This window comes from Lolium perenne, chromosome 6 (assembly GCF_019359855.2).
Source record: "Lolium perenne isolate Kyuss_39 chromosome 6, Kyuss_2.0, whole genome shotgun sequence".
NCBI lineage: Eukaryota > Viridiplantae > Streptophyta > Magnoliopsida > Poales > Poaceae > Lolium > Lolium perenne.
This window is the reverse complement of record NC_067249.2, coordinates 1,341,178-1,355,152: the sequence shown is the minus strand read 5'-3', so window position 1 is coordinate 1,355,152 and position 13,975 is coordinate 1,341,178. Positions and strand designations below refer to the sequence as shown.

Genomic DNA, 13,975 nt, shown 5'->3' with positions numbered 1-13,975 from the left:
GCCACTGCCAACCTTCGGATGGTGCTTGAGGACTTTGCGTCCGCTACCGGGCTGGCCATTAATTTCCACAAATCCTGCTTCATTCCCATGAACATTCCGCAGTCCGATGCCGCCTCCATTGCCGCGGCTCTTGGGTGCCCCATCTCCTCCTTCCCCCAACCGTACCTTGGGCTTCCCTTGTCGCCAACTAAACTCCCCGCCTCTGCGTTCGCTCCTCTCCTCCTCTCCTTTGACAGGCGTCTTTCTGGTTGGCGCGCTCACTTGTTGTCTTCTGGGGGTCGGCTCGTGCTGTGTAATGTTGTGCTGAATAATCTCGCAACTTATTTTATGTGCTCGTACTTGCTTCCCCGTGGTGTTATTGACAGTATAGATAAGAGACGCCGCGCGCTTTTTTGGACCGAGAAGGATTCATGCTCTGGTGCTTGTTGTCTAACCGCCTAGGATAAGGTTGTTTTGTCTAAGCAGGAGGGTGGCTTCGGCGTCAAGGATCTCCACCGGCAGAACAGGTGTTTGCTTCTCAATTTTATACATAAACTTCACCAGCCTATACCCTTGCCTTGAAAAACTTGGTTCCTTTCTCACAGAGGTCGCGACTTGGGCGAGCTTTCGACAGCCCCCTCCTTCTTGGAGCGGATTGTGGGAGAAGGCCTTCCCCTATACCGCTCCATCACCAGGGTGACCGTCGGTGATGGGCGCTACACCTCCTTCTGGCTGGACAGGTGGCTGCCGGGCAGCCCGCTTGCTGAGCGCTTCCCCGCCATCTACTCGCACTGCACGCGACAGCACGCGTCGGTGGCCACTGTCGTGACTCTGGGCCTTGACCTGCAGCCACGCCTCTCCTCAGCTGCTGAGGCTGAGCTCCTGCTCATCCGCCACTTCATCGACGACACGCGGCTCAGGGACACTCCGGACATTCGCTTCATCGACTCCCTTCTGCGCCCCGCTTCTGCTCGAGGGTGGCATACCTGATGCTCTCCCCACCTCGGCCTAGGGATGCATCCACCTGCATCACCTGGGCTCTACGTCTGCCCACGAAGCTGAAGATCTTCATCTACCTCCTCGACATCGACCGCCTGAGCACTCGGGCCAACCTCTTCTACAAGAGTTGCGCCCCCTCTGATATCTGCGCTGCTTGCCCGATAGTTGAGACCGGACGGCACTTGTTCTTCGACTGCCACCTGGCCACTGACATATGGGCTCGGCTGGACGTCCCAATCCCAGCTGAACCTTTCTCCGTTTGGGACCTCCGATCCCCTCTCCCCCTCCCCAACAAGTCTTGGCAGTTTGGTGCTGCGACGATCCTCTGGGCCATCTGGAAAAGTCGCAATGACCTTGTCTTCAACGGGAGGGCGCCCACCTCTAGCTCCACGCTCCGGAAGGCGAGCGACGACCTTCTCCTTTGGAGGTGGAGACTTCCGGTTTCTGAGCGTGCGCACCTCGACTTGCTGCGCTCCTATATTTTGACTAGAGCTTTGTAGACCCTGCACTCTCTCTCCCTCCCCCTGTATTCCCACATCTGTACATATGGACTGGCTGCCTGGCCCTTCGAGTTATAATAACAAACGGTGGGGTTTTCCCCCCGTCAACCTTGAAAAAAAAACGTATGTAGGGGTAGCGGGTGTTGACCGGTCCAAACTGTGCGATTTTTTTGCAAAAAGGCCCCTCAAAATCCTAATTTTGTTTTCAAAGCCTAGAGACTCTGCTGTGGGGCCCACAGGTCAACCTCACCCACCCACTCTCCTCTCTATTCCTCTCTTCTCCACCGAGTCCACCCGCGTGCCAATGCCATCCTGCTCCGCACGCCACCGCCGTTCCCATCCTCCTTGTTCCACAGCTCGTTGCTGCGGGGCGACGTTAACGATGCAGGAGGAGGGGCACCAGGGAAGCAGGGGCCAGCTCGTGTGACCTTTGGATGCGGAGGACCGGTGGTGCCTGGGGCCGAACTACTGGACGACAGGGACACCTCCTGCACCCGTCCTCTGCAGATCATGCGTGGCCAAGGCATCCAGCAAAGACGCCGGTCGTTGGGCACTTCAGGGATGGAGGATTCCGGTGAGGAGCGGTGACGGAATCGGCGGCCAGGTGGAGACCACCGAACAACGACGCCACCTCCTCCACTGGCTCCTCGCATCATGTCGTGGACGGTGCTCCGTGCGCTCGCATCGCTGACACAGCGTGGAGCACAACCCAACGCCCTTGGCCACACTGTGCCACCCGGTCCGGCCAGCTCGACGGTGCCGCACACATAGATGCACGCGGGTGCCAGCGAGCCAATCGGCCGCGTCGCTGTGGTGTGAGCTATGTTGTCCCTCCCATCAGCGAGTCTTGGCCTCTGGCGTCGATTTGGTGCGGGCGGGTCGGACGCGTTTGGAGCTGGTGGCGGAAGGAGGAGGGAATGACGAAGGAGAGGAGGGCCGGAGCAGGGGAAGATGGGGAGGCGCCGGAGCAGGGGAAGACGGGTCGGCACCGGAGGCAAGGGCCGCTGACCTAGGGAGGGGGGCGGTGGAGACGGGTGGGGAGGGCTAGAGAAATGGGGAAGAAAGAAAGGAAGGGAGTGGGTGACGCTGTCAAGTGGGACCCACCTATCAGTAGGGGTTTTTGCAAAAAAAAAAAAAAAAACACTGCAGGAAACTGGTCAACGCGCCGCCGCATATTTTTTTTGATCAAGGTGCTTTTCTGGAAAAAATCACACAGTTTGGACCAGTCAACACCAGCCATGTCAGCGAATACAGAGATGTACTGTATCCTAGTGACATAAATGAATACTACAACGTATTTAGGTAACGTATGTTGCGTATTCGGAAGGTCGGTGACCGTACCGATTTTAGGTGTCAAGTACAGGTACGGTGGATGCATTTTACTCTAACAAAATCTAGGAACTTAAATTTGGCTCTAATGGGTGCCGAAAGAACTCAAACCGTATATTTAGGTGGCGAATAAATGAATATTTTGTTAAATTGTAGCATTAATTAACAATTCTAAAACCTAAGATGAAAATTTACTAGATTCCCACAGGAAGTTACATGTTTTTCCTGAATAAAAAATATTTTCTAAATGAGTGAGTAGACCACTCTATAAATGACGCTGACGAAAAAAAGACATTCCACCAACTGAACGAGCCACAAAGAAGGTACAACGGGACAGGGATTTGGTTGCACATGGGCACCAGTGCTCCCTCCACTTTTAGCTTTTTGAAAATTTCAAAATCTCACATTTTTATGTTTTCAAAAATTATGGCGTTAAATATGTGGATAGATATGTTTATGAGAAATGTATGCAAAAAAGTCCCAGTAAAAAAAACTTTAAATTTTAGGAAATACAAAAAAACAAATTTCTGACAAAAGGATACACTATTATAATACTATTTCCCTACCATTTATTGTCAGAAATTTGTCTTTTTTATATTGTTCAAAATACACAGTATTTTTTAACGGGACTTTTTTGTATACATCACACCCGTATCTATCTATCTATATATTTAACGTCATAATTTTTTGAATCCTAGAAAAGTGAAATTTTAAAGTTTTCAAAAATCTGAAAGGGAGGAGAGCACTGGTGCCCATGTATCAAATACACTTTCCGCAACGATAGCAGTTTTAAGTGGTGGAGCGCTTTAATAATGAAGCATGAGCAAGTGCTGGTCTCTGTCAAGAAGCCTCCCAACCAAAGCCAATTACCACTAACTACTGCTATGTCGACGAAACTTCCCAGCGACAAATGATTCCTCCATAGCCAATCCACTTCTTATCTTCTCACCGTTGTACTAGTTGAACCTGTTGTAAACTTCCCCTATTAAGAGCAGCACCCAAACGTGCAGCAACGCTTGTCGACCACACATCCAAGCAAATAATTGAGAGCGAGATCGAGACACGAAGCCATGGATCTGGCGACGGGCGCCATAGGCTCCCTGCTCCCCAAGCTGTTCGAGCTCCTCGCCGACGAGTACAAGCTGCCGAAGAGCGTCAAGGAAGGCGTCAGGTCCCTGGAGAAGGAGATGAAGAGCATGCACGCCGCCCTGCGCAAGGTGGCAGAGGTGCCCCGCGGCCAGCTCGATGAGCAGGTCAGGCTCTGGGCAGCGGAGGTCAGGGAGCTCTCCTTCGACATGGAGGACGTCGTCGACAAGTTTCTGGTGCGTGCCGATGATGACTCCGAGCCTTCCACCAACACGAACAAGCTTAAGTTGCTCATCGAGAAGATGGCCAACTTCTTCCCTAAGCTGAAGACTCGCCATCAGATCGCCGATGCTATCAAGGACATCCATAAGCAAGTCCAAGAGGTCGCTAACAGGCGGGGAAGGTACACCGTCGACAATATTGTTGCGAGAATTGCACCCGCGACAACCATTGATCCGCGCCTTAAGGCTTTGTACACTGAAGTGACGGAGCTTGTGGGCATTGCTGGGAAAAGGGATCAAGAGCTAATGAATTTTCTCTCAGAAGGAGACAGCGTGTCCAACAAAAAGTTAAAGATTGTCTCTGTCGTTGGATTTGGGGGATTGGGCAAGACCACTCTTGTCAAAACTGTGTATGAGAAGATCAAGACAGATTTTGATTGCAGGGCTTTCATTCCTGTCGGTCGAAATGCTGATGCGAAGAAGGTTTTCATGGATATCCTTCATGATCTTGGCATGCAAGGAAGTCATCTTACCGAACTGGATGAAAGACAGCTCATCGACATACTCCGGGAAAGACTCGAGAACAAGAGGTACGCAGACGTCATCTGTCACTAATTTAATGACATCATCCAGCTTAATAATCTATTGCATTTGTTCAATAATGTTTAAGTTGTGTAGTTACAAAATATTGTACGGGCATAGATTATACGTCTACGGAGCTATAGGTATGAGTGTTTGGATTCATATGGATAGATAGAAAAGGCATGCTAAAATACATTTGGATTGAGAAATTATCATTGATCTAAAAATATTCGTCTTTTTTTGCCAGTTGTATCATAATTATCCTTAAAAACTCCATACTGATCTCCTATTAATGCAGGTACCTCATTGTAATTGATGATATATGGGATGAAAAATTGTGGGAAATTATCAACTTGGCATTCTCTAGAAGTAATAATTTTGGCAGTCGGCTAATCACAACAACCCGTATAGTCAGTGTATCTAAAGTATGCTGCTCATCCACTGGTCATTCAATTTATCAAATGAAACCTCTTAGTGATGATGATTCAAAAACACTCTTCCATAAAAGGATATTTTCTCAGGAGAGTGGATGTCCCCTTGAATTTGAAGAAGTATCCACAGATATTCTGAAGAAATGTGGTGGAGTGCCATTAGCCATCATTACTATAGCTAGTCTTTTGACTAGTGATCAGAAGGTAAAGCCAAAGGATGAATGGCGTTCTTTGCTCAAGTCTATTGGTCGTGGACTTACAGAAGACCCCAGTGTAGAGGAGATGCTGAGGATACTATCGTTTAGCTATTATGATCTGCCTTCTCATCTCAGGACATGTTTATTATACCTAAGCATGTTTCCGGAGGATTATTTTATTAGAAAAGATCGGGTGATATGGATGTGGATTGCCGAAAGCTTTGTCCAATGTGAAAAGGCAGGAGCTAGTCTCTTTGAGATCGGAGAAACTTACTTCAATGAGCTAGCGAACAGAAACATGATCCAGCCGGTATATGATTATAGGGGTACGGAAGTAGAAGCTTGCCGTGTACATGATATGGTTCTAGATCTAATATCTTCCTTGTCAAGAGAGGACAACTTTGTTACTGTAATGAATGGTACTGGTGATAGCATGTCTTCTCAGATCAACATCCGCAGGATGTCCCTCCAAAATGTTAGAAAAGAAGAAGGATGTCAAGCCACGCCTCTCAAATCTGTAAGTACGTTACAAGTGAGGTCAATTGCTACATTCGGACTTGCTATTGGTCTAATGCCGCCTTTCCTGAGCTTGGTTGTTCTACGTGTGTTGGATCTGAATGGATGTGATATTGGTGAGCATAATCATCTAATCCTTCAGGACCTGGGGAGTTTATTGCACCTGAGGTACCTAGGTCTAGCCAGAACAGGAATTTCCGTGGTACCGGAAGAGGTTGGAAAGTTGCAGTTTCTGCAGGTGCTTGATTTGAGTGGAAATCAACGTATAAAAGAATTGACATCGGCTGTTATGAAACTGAAAAGACTGATGTGCCTACTTATTGAATATGGCTGTGTGTGGCTTCCAGATGGGCTGGGAAACCTGACATCAATGGAAGTGTTGAGAGATATCACTTTTGATTCTATAAGCACGGTGAAAGAGTTGGGCAACATGAAAAGGCTGAGGGAGCTTGGAATCGAGTTTGATAATTTGAGCTTGGAGTTGGAGGAAGCTTTTGTGGAGTCACTAGGAAAACTGTCCAACATCCAAAGTTTGGAAATTTCTTGCGGTGCTCTGCCCATTGAATCAATAGATATTTTGGGGGAACGTTGGGTGCCCCCTGGAAGTCTCCAGAAATTTGTCGCAATAAGTAACAAATTCTCTACACTGCCTGCCTGGATAAGAAGGAATCCCTCGCACCTGTCCAAACTTTTCAAGTTAGAGATCTGTGTCGATCAAGTGGGACAGGAGTGTGTGGAAATCCTTGGAAGGTTACCGGCTCTTCGTAGTCTTTACTTCTCGAGCCTCCGCCAGAGCGGGCCGCTACTCGTCGTCGTTGGTGGGTTCCCTTGTCTGACATCATTCGGGTGGCTTTGCCCGCCAGCGTGTGAAATCGTGTTCCAGGCAGGAGCTATGCCCAAGGCTGAACGAGTTGCGCTTGATATCGGTGTGCGGGTCACAAATGAGGAAGCAGCTGGCGACCTGGGGATGGGTAACCTGCCGTCCCTTCGGCATGTCGGTGTCACCTTGAGTCGCGAAGGAGTGGCGGTCGGGCAGGCCAAGCAAGCGAAGGCTGCGCTCGAGAATACACTCCGCGTCCATCCTAACAGTCCCACCTTTGGTATCTACCTCTATCCGGAGATACCAGCGGGTACGTAACTAACAACCATGATTGCTAATATCCTTTCCCTAATGCTTTATGCATGCATGTCTGATTGACCTCTCTACTATTTCCTACTTTCGAAGACGCTGACGTCTAGTTCTCGGACGATGAGTCGGGAGACTCGGAGTGAAGAACCTGCAGGTTATATATCCTACTTCTTTCCCGTATAAAGGTTCCAGAATTTAGATATGTACGCATGAATTTATTTTTCTTCTTGTCTTATTCATGTAGCCATCCTCATATTCTGTGACACACTATTTCATAGGCTAGTATTGTTTATTGGAGACGCACGTCTGCAGACCATAAGCAGCTCGCCGGGAACTTTAAGCATGTGTTTCGGTTAGCTCCTTCCGTGAGGTGAGGAGGACTTTTACAGTACCCCGATTTTGACAGGAACCATCCATTTTGACCAATCCAATGGCTCCTGGGCGCTCTAGCAGCCCATGGAGTACAAACTCAAAATCCGACGGAAAACTCGCGGAGTACCTCCACCGGATGGTCAAAAAGTAATTACTCCTCGTTGGGGAGTGGTATTTAGGTGTTCTTTGTTTGTATGAGGGTTTCTTTGCATTAGTTATGCCGGTGAAGCATCTCCCGTCTCAAATCGCGGACGAACCCTAGCAGAGCTCATTTTGGCGGCGGAGGGGGAAATGGAGGATGAGCGGACGGGGGAAGGGGACGAAGAGCAGCGCTGCCGTGGTGTCCAGCCACCCGACGGATGGGCGCCAGAAACGGAGGAGCCGACCGGGGAGGGGGACGAGGCGCCAGCGCAGCCATGGCGTCCAGGCCCCTCCGACGGATGCGAGCCGGCGGATGGGCACCAGTTGTAGTCGGCTCGCGGCGGCGAGGTGGGGGAAGGGAGGAGCGGCCAGGTGGTCGGCTCCCTCGACAGATGCGCTCCGACGGGTGCGGGAGTGGTGGTGGTTGGTTCGCTGCGGTGGCGAGGTGGGGGGAAGGGAGGAGCGGCCGTGGCGGTCAGGTGGTCAGCTCCCTCGGCTGATGCGCGGTCCTGCACGACCAGAACCGTGATGAACATTGAGGAGTTCAACATGTGAGGATCCCAATTCCTATTATTTTTTGCATGAAATGGATTGCTACCTGAAAATTGCTTAGCTAGAGATTTACAAGTGCAAATGCCTCTATTCATAATCATATTGTAGTTTTGTGACGAATAACCAAATAACTGCTCTTGGTATTTTTATCATTTACCAATTTGTGAGAGCTTCTATAAATCTGAAGGCTTGTTGTGGGATTTCTTAACATGTGTAACTGCTAGAATTCCTTGAACCTTGCCACTAGCACAACCAAGTCAAAGCCTGAACATTGATCATTGGCAACCTGAAACTAAGACACTTAGTGCACATACTCGTACAAGAGCTGCAAAACAAATGCCAGTCTTAGACCACCTCTTGACCTGAATGATAATGTTATATAACAATTAATCTCGAGTCTGACAAAGCTTATTGAATAGGACAAATGTTTGAAGTAAACTGCATTGATGTGCCCTACGGCTGATCCACCCTTTCAGAAACATTGTTCTTCTTGACTTTTTCTTTAAGATGATCGTCGAGCAAGAACTGTGTCCTTTTTTTTTTTTGACATCCTTCTGACTTCGATCTTGTTCTTCATTGTAGAGAATGTCGCATGGTAATTGCTTCCTATCAACGTCTACATATTTTTGCATATGAATGCATGGTGGAGAGTTAAAATGAATTCATGGATGGAATTTTGAAGTGCATGTAGTAATTATTGCACTCCTGTGTAAATTTTTTGGGAAGTTTTTTCCCATCCAGTACTATATGAACCTAAGCACAAACAGATCACAAGAGCTCCTGAAACAAATACCAAAATAATGATTAGATTTGCATTAGATGAGTTTATGAAATCAGAGTACACTCTGGTGATGAATGTGCATACTGATCTTTCTGCTTTGGCAAATCGTTAATAGTAGTTCTCTTTCAAAGTCGCGCATCATTGTGTGGCCACTTTTACGTCTCAGAAACTTCTTTGAGAGTTTCTTCTGACATCCGTAAATATGCAGCTATACCTCCTAGCTGAAAGTGTTTGTTCAAGTCAGTAATTAATATAATGCAAAAGCTCTAGTATCCGTAAGATAGCAGAGAATGTACTCTGACTGTGTTTTGGAGTTCAGCATCTGGACCCATAGTGGGAATTGAGTTCAGAATCTGGATACCTCTGTCCTTTGGATTTATGACTGTTACATACCTGTGTAACCCACGGTTCAAGGGTAAGAAAATCTACATAAATATAGATGTAAGACTTTGCACAAAATAATTGGCATTCAAATTTGAGTACGTAGGTAATTTAGTTGGCTAGTATGTTATGCATAAGGTAGTCAACTACTTTAGTCACCCAATGTATCTTCTCCATTTGTTGCAGCCTCTATGTATTTGTTTGTTATGTCGCCCGCGAACTTGTGAGGAACTTATGTGAACTCAACGAGGACACATTTCCTTGTGTCCATTACTCCCTTGTGTACGTAATCTCTGAAAGATATATTGATCTTGTTTATCACTGCAGATTGCAGCGATGCCTCCTTGCTTGTTAAGGTAGATTGAGGCGATGACTTTTCTGCTGCAGGGGTAGATTGCAGCTATGCCTTCTTACAGTGCGACAATATAGCAAGGATGTTCTATTCTTCAGTTATCCGACGTCACTGGAGAACAAGACTAACAGCGGAGATTAGCCAATGACGCCGTACTCACTTTGCCGTTTTCTGAAAGTACTATTGCCGTTTAATTAAACGCTGTTATTGTACTGGTGGTATAAAGTCCAGCTACGCCTGGCGTCTTGTTCATCTTGTTGGTATTTGCCTTGAGCAAAATATACCTAAGAATATACTCTATACCTAAAACCCTAAGTCGGGGTATCTGAAGGAGGGGTCTCCCTCCTCAGAACTACTTTATTGTTTGAGCAAATTCGAGTGATTTCATGAATTCTTGTCATGTATGCTGTGGTGATCCCTATGGGAACCTGACAGGGTAATAGTTTGTCTCGGGCATATTCATCTTGATCTTTCGATTGGCAGATGACTGCCAATAAAGCTTTGTGCTTTGTGGCGAGTACGGTTGGTGGATGATGGGGAGGCCATCTTTATATAGTGTTGGCTGTTACCCTAGAATTGTTATCATGTAATTTGTTTTTGTTATGATGTGAGATGATTCGACGTCTTCCGTTTTGTTGAGATCTTGGTATCAAAGAAAAGACATCAATCATATCTCTATACATCAAAAGGCATCCCCATTGTACCGTCTGCCACTAGTACCCACATGTACCTTATTTTGAGATCGTCTTGTTTTGTTTTTGGAAAATATCGTGTTCCAATTCAAAACTATTCTGGTTCAAGGTGATAGTATACTTTGCCAAAATATTAATCACCACTGTAAGAAGTATTGAAACAAAATTGTTCTGGATCATGTCGTATGAATATTAATCACCTACTCTATGAAGTATGAAGTATTAATAACCGGTGATAATATATTCTAATCAATATATTTGTGCCCTTTTGTCATAGAAATTTCAGGTTTGTCCAGTACATATAATTCCATGACCAAAAAGAATGCATGGACCAAGTTCGCCGTGACATATAAAAATCTCCCTTGTGTATGTTTGAAGAAACATGCAGTATATATCATCTTTGTCCATAAGCTTGATTGAACGAACTAATATACATGATACATGCTAAAGATTTTGTTTAAAGACTATCTTCTTCTAGGATTTTTTTTGTTGCTTTGGCCGCCTTTTCCAAGGAAAAACAGTTCAAATGTGCCATCTGAATTTCAGCACCCAAACTGAATTTTGAGATACATAGTTCAGCTCTGTAGATGATAGAACGACCTCTGTTATAATCTTGCAGATCAACATCTCCTGTAAAATAAAATGAGCGTACATAAGTTCAGGAATGTTAGCCTAAGGTTGAACTAGCTGCAAAACTATTCTATTGTCACCAGATTTATTGAGAGCACATAAAAACAAAATACATGTACAATAAGCTGAATAAATAATTATTAATTACCCCAGATCAGGACATTTGCGAATGTTCGTGGTTGAGACTGCCACATTCGCTGCCGCCTGGATCTCTTCTTGCACCCATTGGACTCCTCAATGTCTCATGAAATGGTTTCATTCTCACCTTTGCGAACAATTACTGTTGCAATTGGCTCCAAATAGAATGAGAAACCTCATATAATTTCTAACATCGTTTTGGCTTTTATAGCACTCAGTTAGTTCAAAAATCAAAACCAACTATGACCAAGCCCCTTGTATGTGAAAAGATGAAACTGTACTAGGTTTAGTTCTGTACGCAGCTACCCCCACCAATTGGAATTTTTACAGGCTATACGTTCAAGAATTTAAATCTAGGTAAATAAACGGAATTAGGACTTACGTACATAGGATAATTAAGACGTACATATATAGCCATGCATGAAAGATCAATAGATAGTAGTCTGAAACATAGCTAGCTAGAAGGCCGGCAGTGGTGGCCGAATCACGCCAACCACTAATGTACTTTTACTTCAGACAAACAAAGTACTACTCTTGCAGTAACCAGCAAATGTACGAACCAGCTCACGGCAGGAGGGCAATCAAGACGAAGCTTTCCCGCATCGGAGATCCTCAATCGGGATGAAGCGGAGATGATCGATCCGGACGGGGCTGGAGGGCAATCAAGACGGAGCTTTCCCGCATCGGAGATCCTCGATCGGGATGAAGCGGAGATGATCGATCCGGACGGCCGAAGGACGAAACTTCGACCAGGACGCCGGGGGCGGCGGCGCAAGGCGGGCAATAAGGGCAAAATCACTAGGACGCCGGAGGAGGCGGCGCGAGGCAGAAAAAAGGGCAGAAGCGAGCGGCGGCAGATCGCAGCGGGGGCGAGAACGCGGAATTTGTCCAAGTGTTGCAGAACAGAGGAGCATCGCTGCTATCAAGATGGAGGAACGCCTCTCTTGGGATGGACCGTAAAAGTGCAAAAATGACACTTTCAGAAAAATAAATTACACACTAAACCTCCATGACGGACGGCCAGATCTATCTGGTACTCCAACACACAGTTTGTGTTGGAGTACCAGGTACCGTAAAAATACACTTTTAAGCATGTTCTTCTTTCTTTCCGTTCACCACCATTCATCCAGCGGGGTACAAAAGCTTCGAGCCTGGAAGTGCTTAAATATGATGATTGGCTTCTTTATTTAGCGACGCATCTGGTACCACTATGTGATTTCAATTGGTCGCAGTTATGATTCACTTTTTTTTATCAGTTGGTCGCATCTGGTACTATAGCGACGAATCTCGTACATTGCCCTCACCTTAGTAGGCTTCTCAGCAGTGCTATCATCTATGCTTTGTTAGAACTGTCTCTCCACAAACACGGTGCTTTTGGTGTTGCATTGCGTCTGCTGATTCAGTTTTTATCGCTTGTTTTTGCTGAACTTTGCAGGTCACTTTTGAGGGGGACCGGACGGTGGTGGAGATGTACAAGTTCATCAGGAAGCATGCCAGCATCCCTTTCAAGTTGAAGCGCCCGCCTCTGGTTCAAATCTCAAGGATGTGTTGTAGGGCATTGCATCGTTGGAAGTTCCTTTCGAGTATCGAGGCTCCGCAGTTGGAATTTCCTTTCTGCGATCGAAAGCATGAGGTGGAGAAGGAATAGCTTAGCTAGCTAGCTGTCAGCTTGGGCAGTTTTGATGCTATGTTCCTGCTAGTATCCTAACCAAGATGGCCCTACAAACACTCCTTAACCTCTTGCTTGTAATTGTCCATGTTGTTCCGCTTCTGTGGTACAACGATTTGTACCATGTGTTTGATTTGCTTCCCTTCGAACCAAAACGATTTGCTTGTAATTATTCTATATCTATCTATACCTAATAATAAAGAAAATAAGGTTTCTTGCGATCCAACACTTTTTCAGATAGATTTACCCCTCCACCAAACCACATATATATTATGCACACTGCCATTGAACCGTTATATTCTTTATTTCCTTCTACTTTCCCCACAAACAGCACCCTGCGCTTCGTCCCGAACAGACCGACCGGAGACGCCGTCCTCACCCGATCGGTTTCTACCGACTGAGTAGCCTTCGGTCATGCAAGCGATTCCAAACGAAGCTGCCGGCCACCCACCGAGAGAAGTCGCAAACGCTCGAAACCCACCTTTGAGGCCAAGAGTCAACTACCAGGAGAGAGAGACGAAGGGAACAGGAACCTGCGTCTCTTCTAGCGCTCCATCCCAAAGCCCGCCTACGTCACGGGTTAGAGTCCACGAGAGGCTACGACGTGAGCAGCAGCTAGATCCCTGAAATGACAGCCATTGTGTCGTCCAACGCCGCGGCCTCGGTCGCCCCATGTTGCCTCTAATGATGCGCTCCGCTCAGGCTACCATGGTTTTCTTCCTCAATCAGCGCGTTGAGGTGAACCTGTGAGGCAAGAGGTGGATACCAATGGTGACCGGACCGGCCGGCGGCGGACGGCAGCGCCCGGCTCTACTGTACTCGGTAGAGACCAGTTAACCACACCTTCTGACCAAGTTCTGCAACAAGGGAAGTGCCCTATTTCCACGTCACAAAGCCAGTCGCTGCAACTGCTGGTTTCATAAAGGAAGCTGACAGATGATTTAAGTTTTAGACTTTGGGATTTCTCCCAGCCGGGATAGGATCATAGGAGCGCCACTAGCTTGTCTGAATTTCAGTTACGTACTGGTTTCAGTTTTGGATAGTTCCATTCATATGTTTCTCTAAAGCTTTTTATGTGGCGGTGCAACGGTGAGCTTTGGCCTGGCTCGGCGGATGATCTGCACCGGCCATCCTCATGGAAGCAGCCAAGTATGCATCAGTATAGAACCTTCCGATTTTTTTTTTTTGTTTTAAACATGCCTGACATACTAAACCAACAATTGTTGATTACTGCATCATTTTCGGCGATGCCATGAACATATTGTACACAACTTTGGCTTGACGTTGATGGCTGTTTT

At 46.7% G+C, this 13,975-nt stretch overlaps 2 protein-coding genes and 1 long non-coding RNA gene across 13 annotated transcripts; 2 read left to right on the top strand and 1 right to left on the bottom strand.

Moving 5' to 3' along the window:
• Nucleotides 1-968: 968 nt before the first annotated feature.
• LOC139832018 (uncharacterized) lies at nt 969-1,478 on the top strand. The gene has a single exon (XM_071821415.1). The coding sequence runs from the start codon at nt 969-971 to the stop codon at nt 1,476-1,478; it is 510 nt and encodes a 169-aa protein (XP_071677516.1).
• A 2,263-nt stretch (nt 1,479-3,741) lies between these two features.
• Nucleotides 3,742-12,846, top strand: LOC127309052 (disease resistance protein RGA5). Of its 11 annotated transcripts, none has more exons than XR_007856931.2 (6): nt 3,742-4,704; nt 4,995-6,970; nt 7,066-7,123; nt 8,617-8,629; nt 9,383-9,478; nt 9,584-9,939. XR_007856931.2 is itself a non-coding variant. In XM_051340036.2 (4 exons), the coding sequence occupies exons 1-3, from the start codon at nt 3,878-3,880 to the stop codon at nt 7,077-7,079; spliced, it is 2,817 nt and encodes a 938-aa protein (XP_051195996.1). In that variant the 5' UTR covers nt 3,742-3,877; the 3' UTR covers nt 7,080-7,123; nt 12,444-12,846. The 11 variants fall into 11 exon arrangements, 3 of the variants coding, with proteins under 3 accessions (XP_051195996.1, XP_051195997.1, XP_051195995.1); XR_007856930.2 differs by lacking the exon at nt 8,617-8,629 and adding an exon at nt 7,248-8,033; XR_007856927.2 differs by adding an exon at nt 7,248-8,033 and having other exon boundaries at nt 8,617-9,478.
• LOC127309056 (uncharacterized) lies at nt 10,106-12,103 on the bottom strand. The gene is made up of 3 exons (XR_007856934.2): nt 11,569-12,103; nt 11,019-11,150; nt 10,106-10,870 (listed from the first exon to the last, which is right to left on the bottom strand). It is a non-coding gene; the product is annotated as an uncharacterized lncRNA (long non-coding RNA).
• Nucleotides 12,847-13,975: the final 1,129 nt, after the last annotated feature.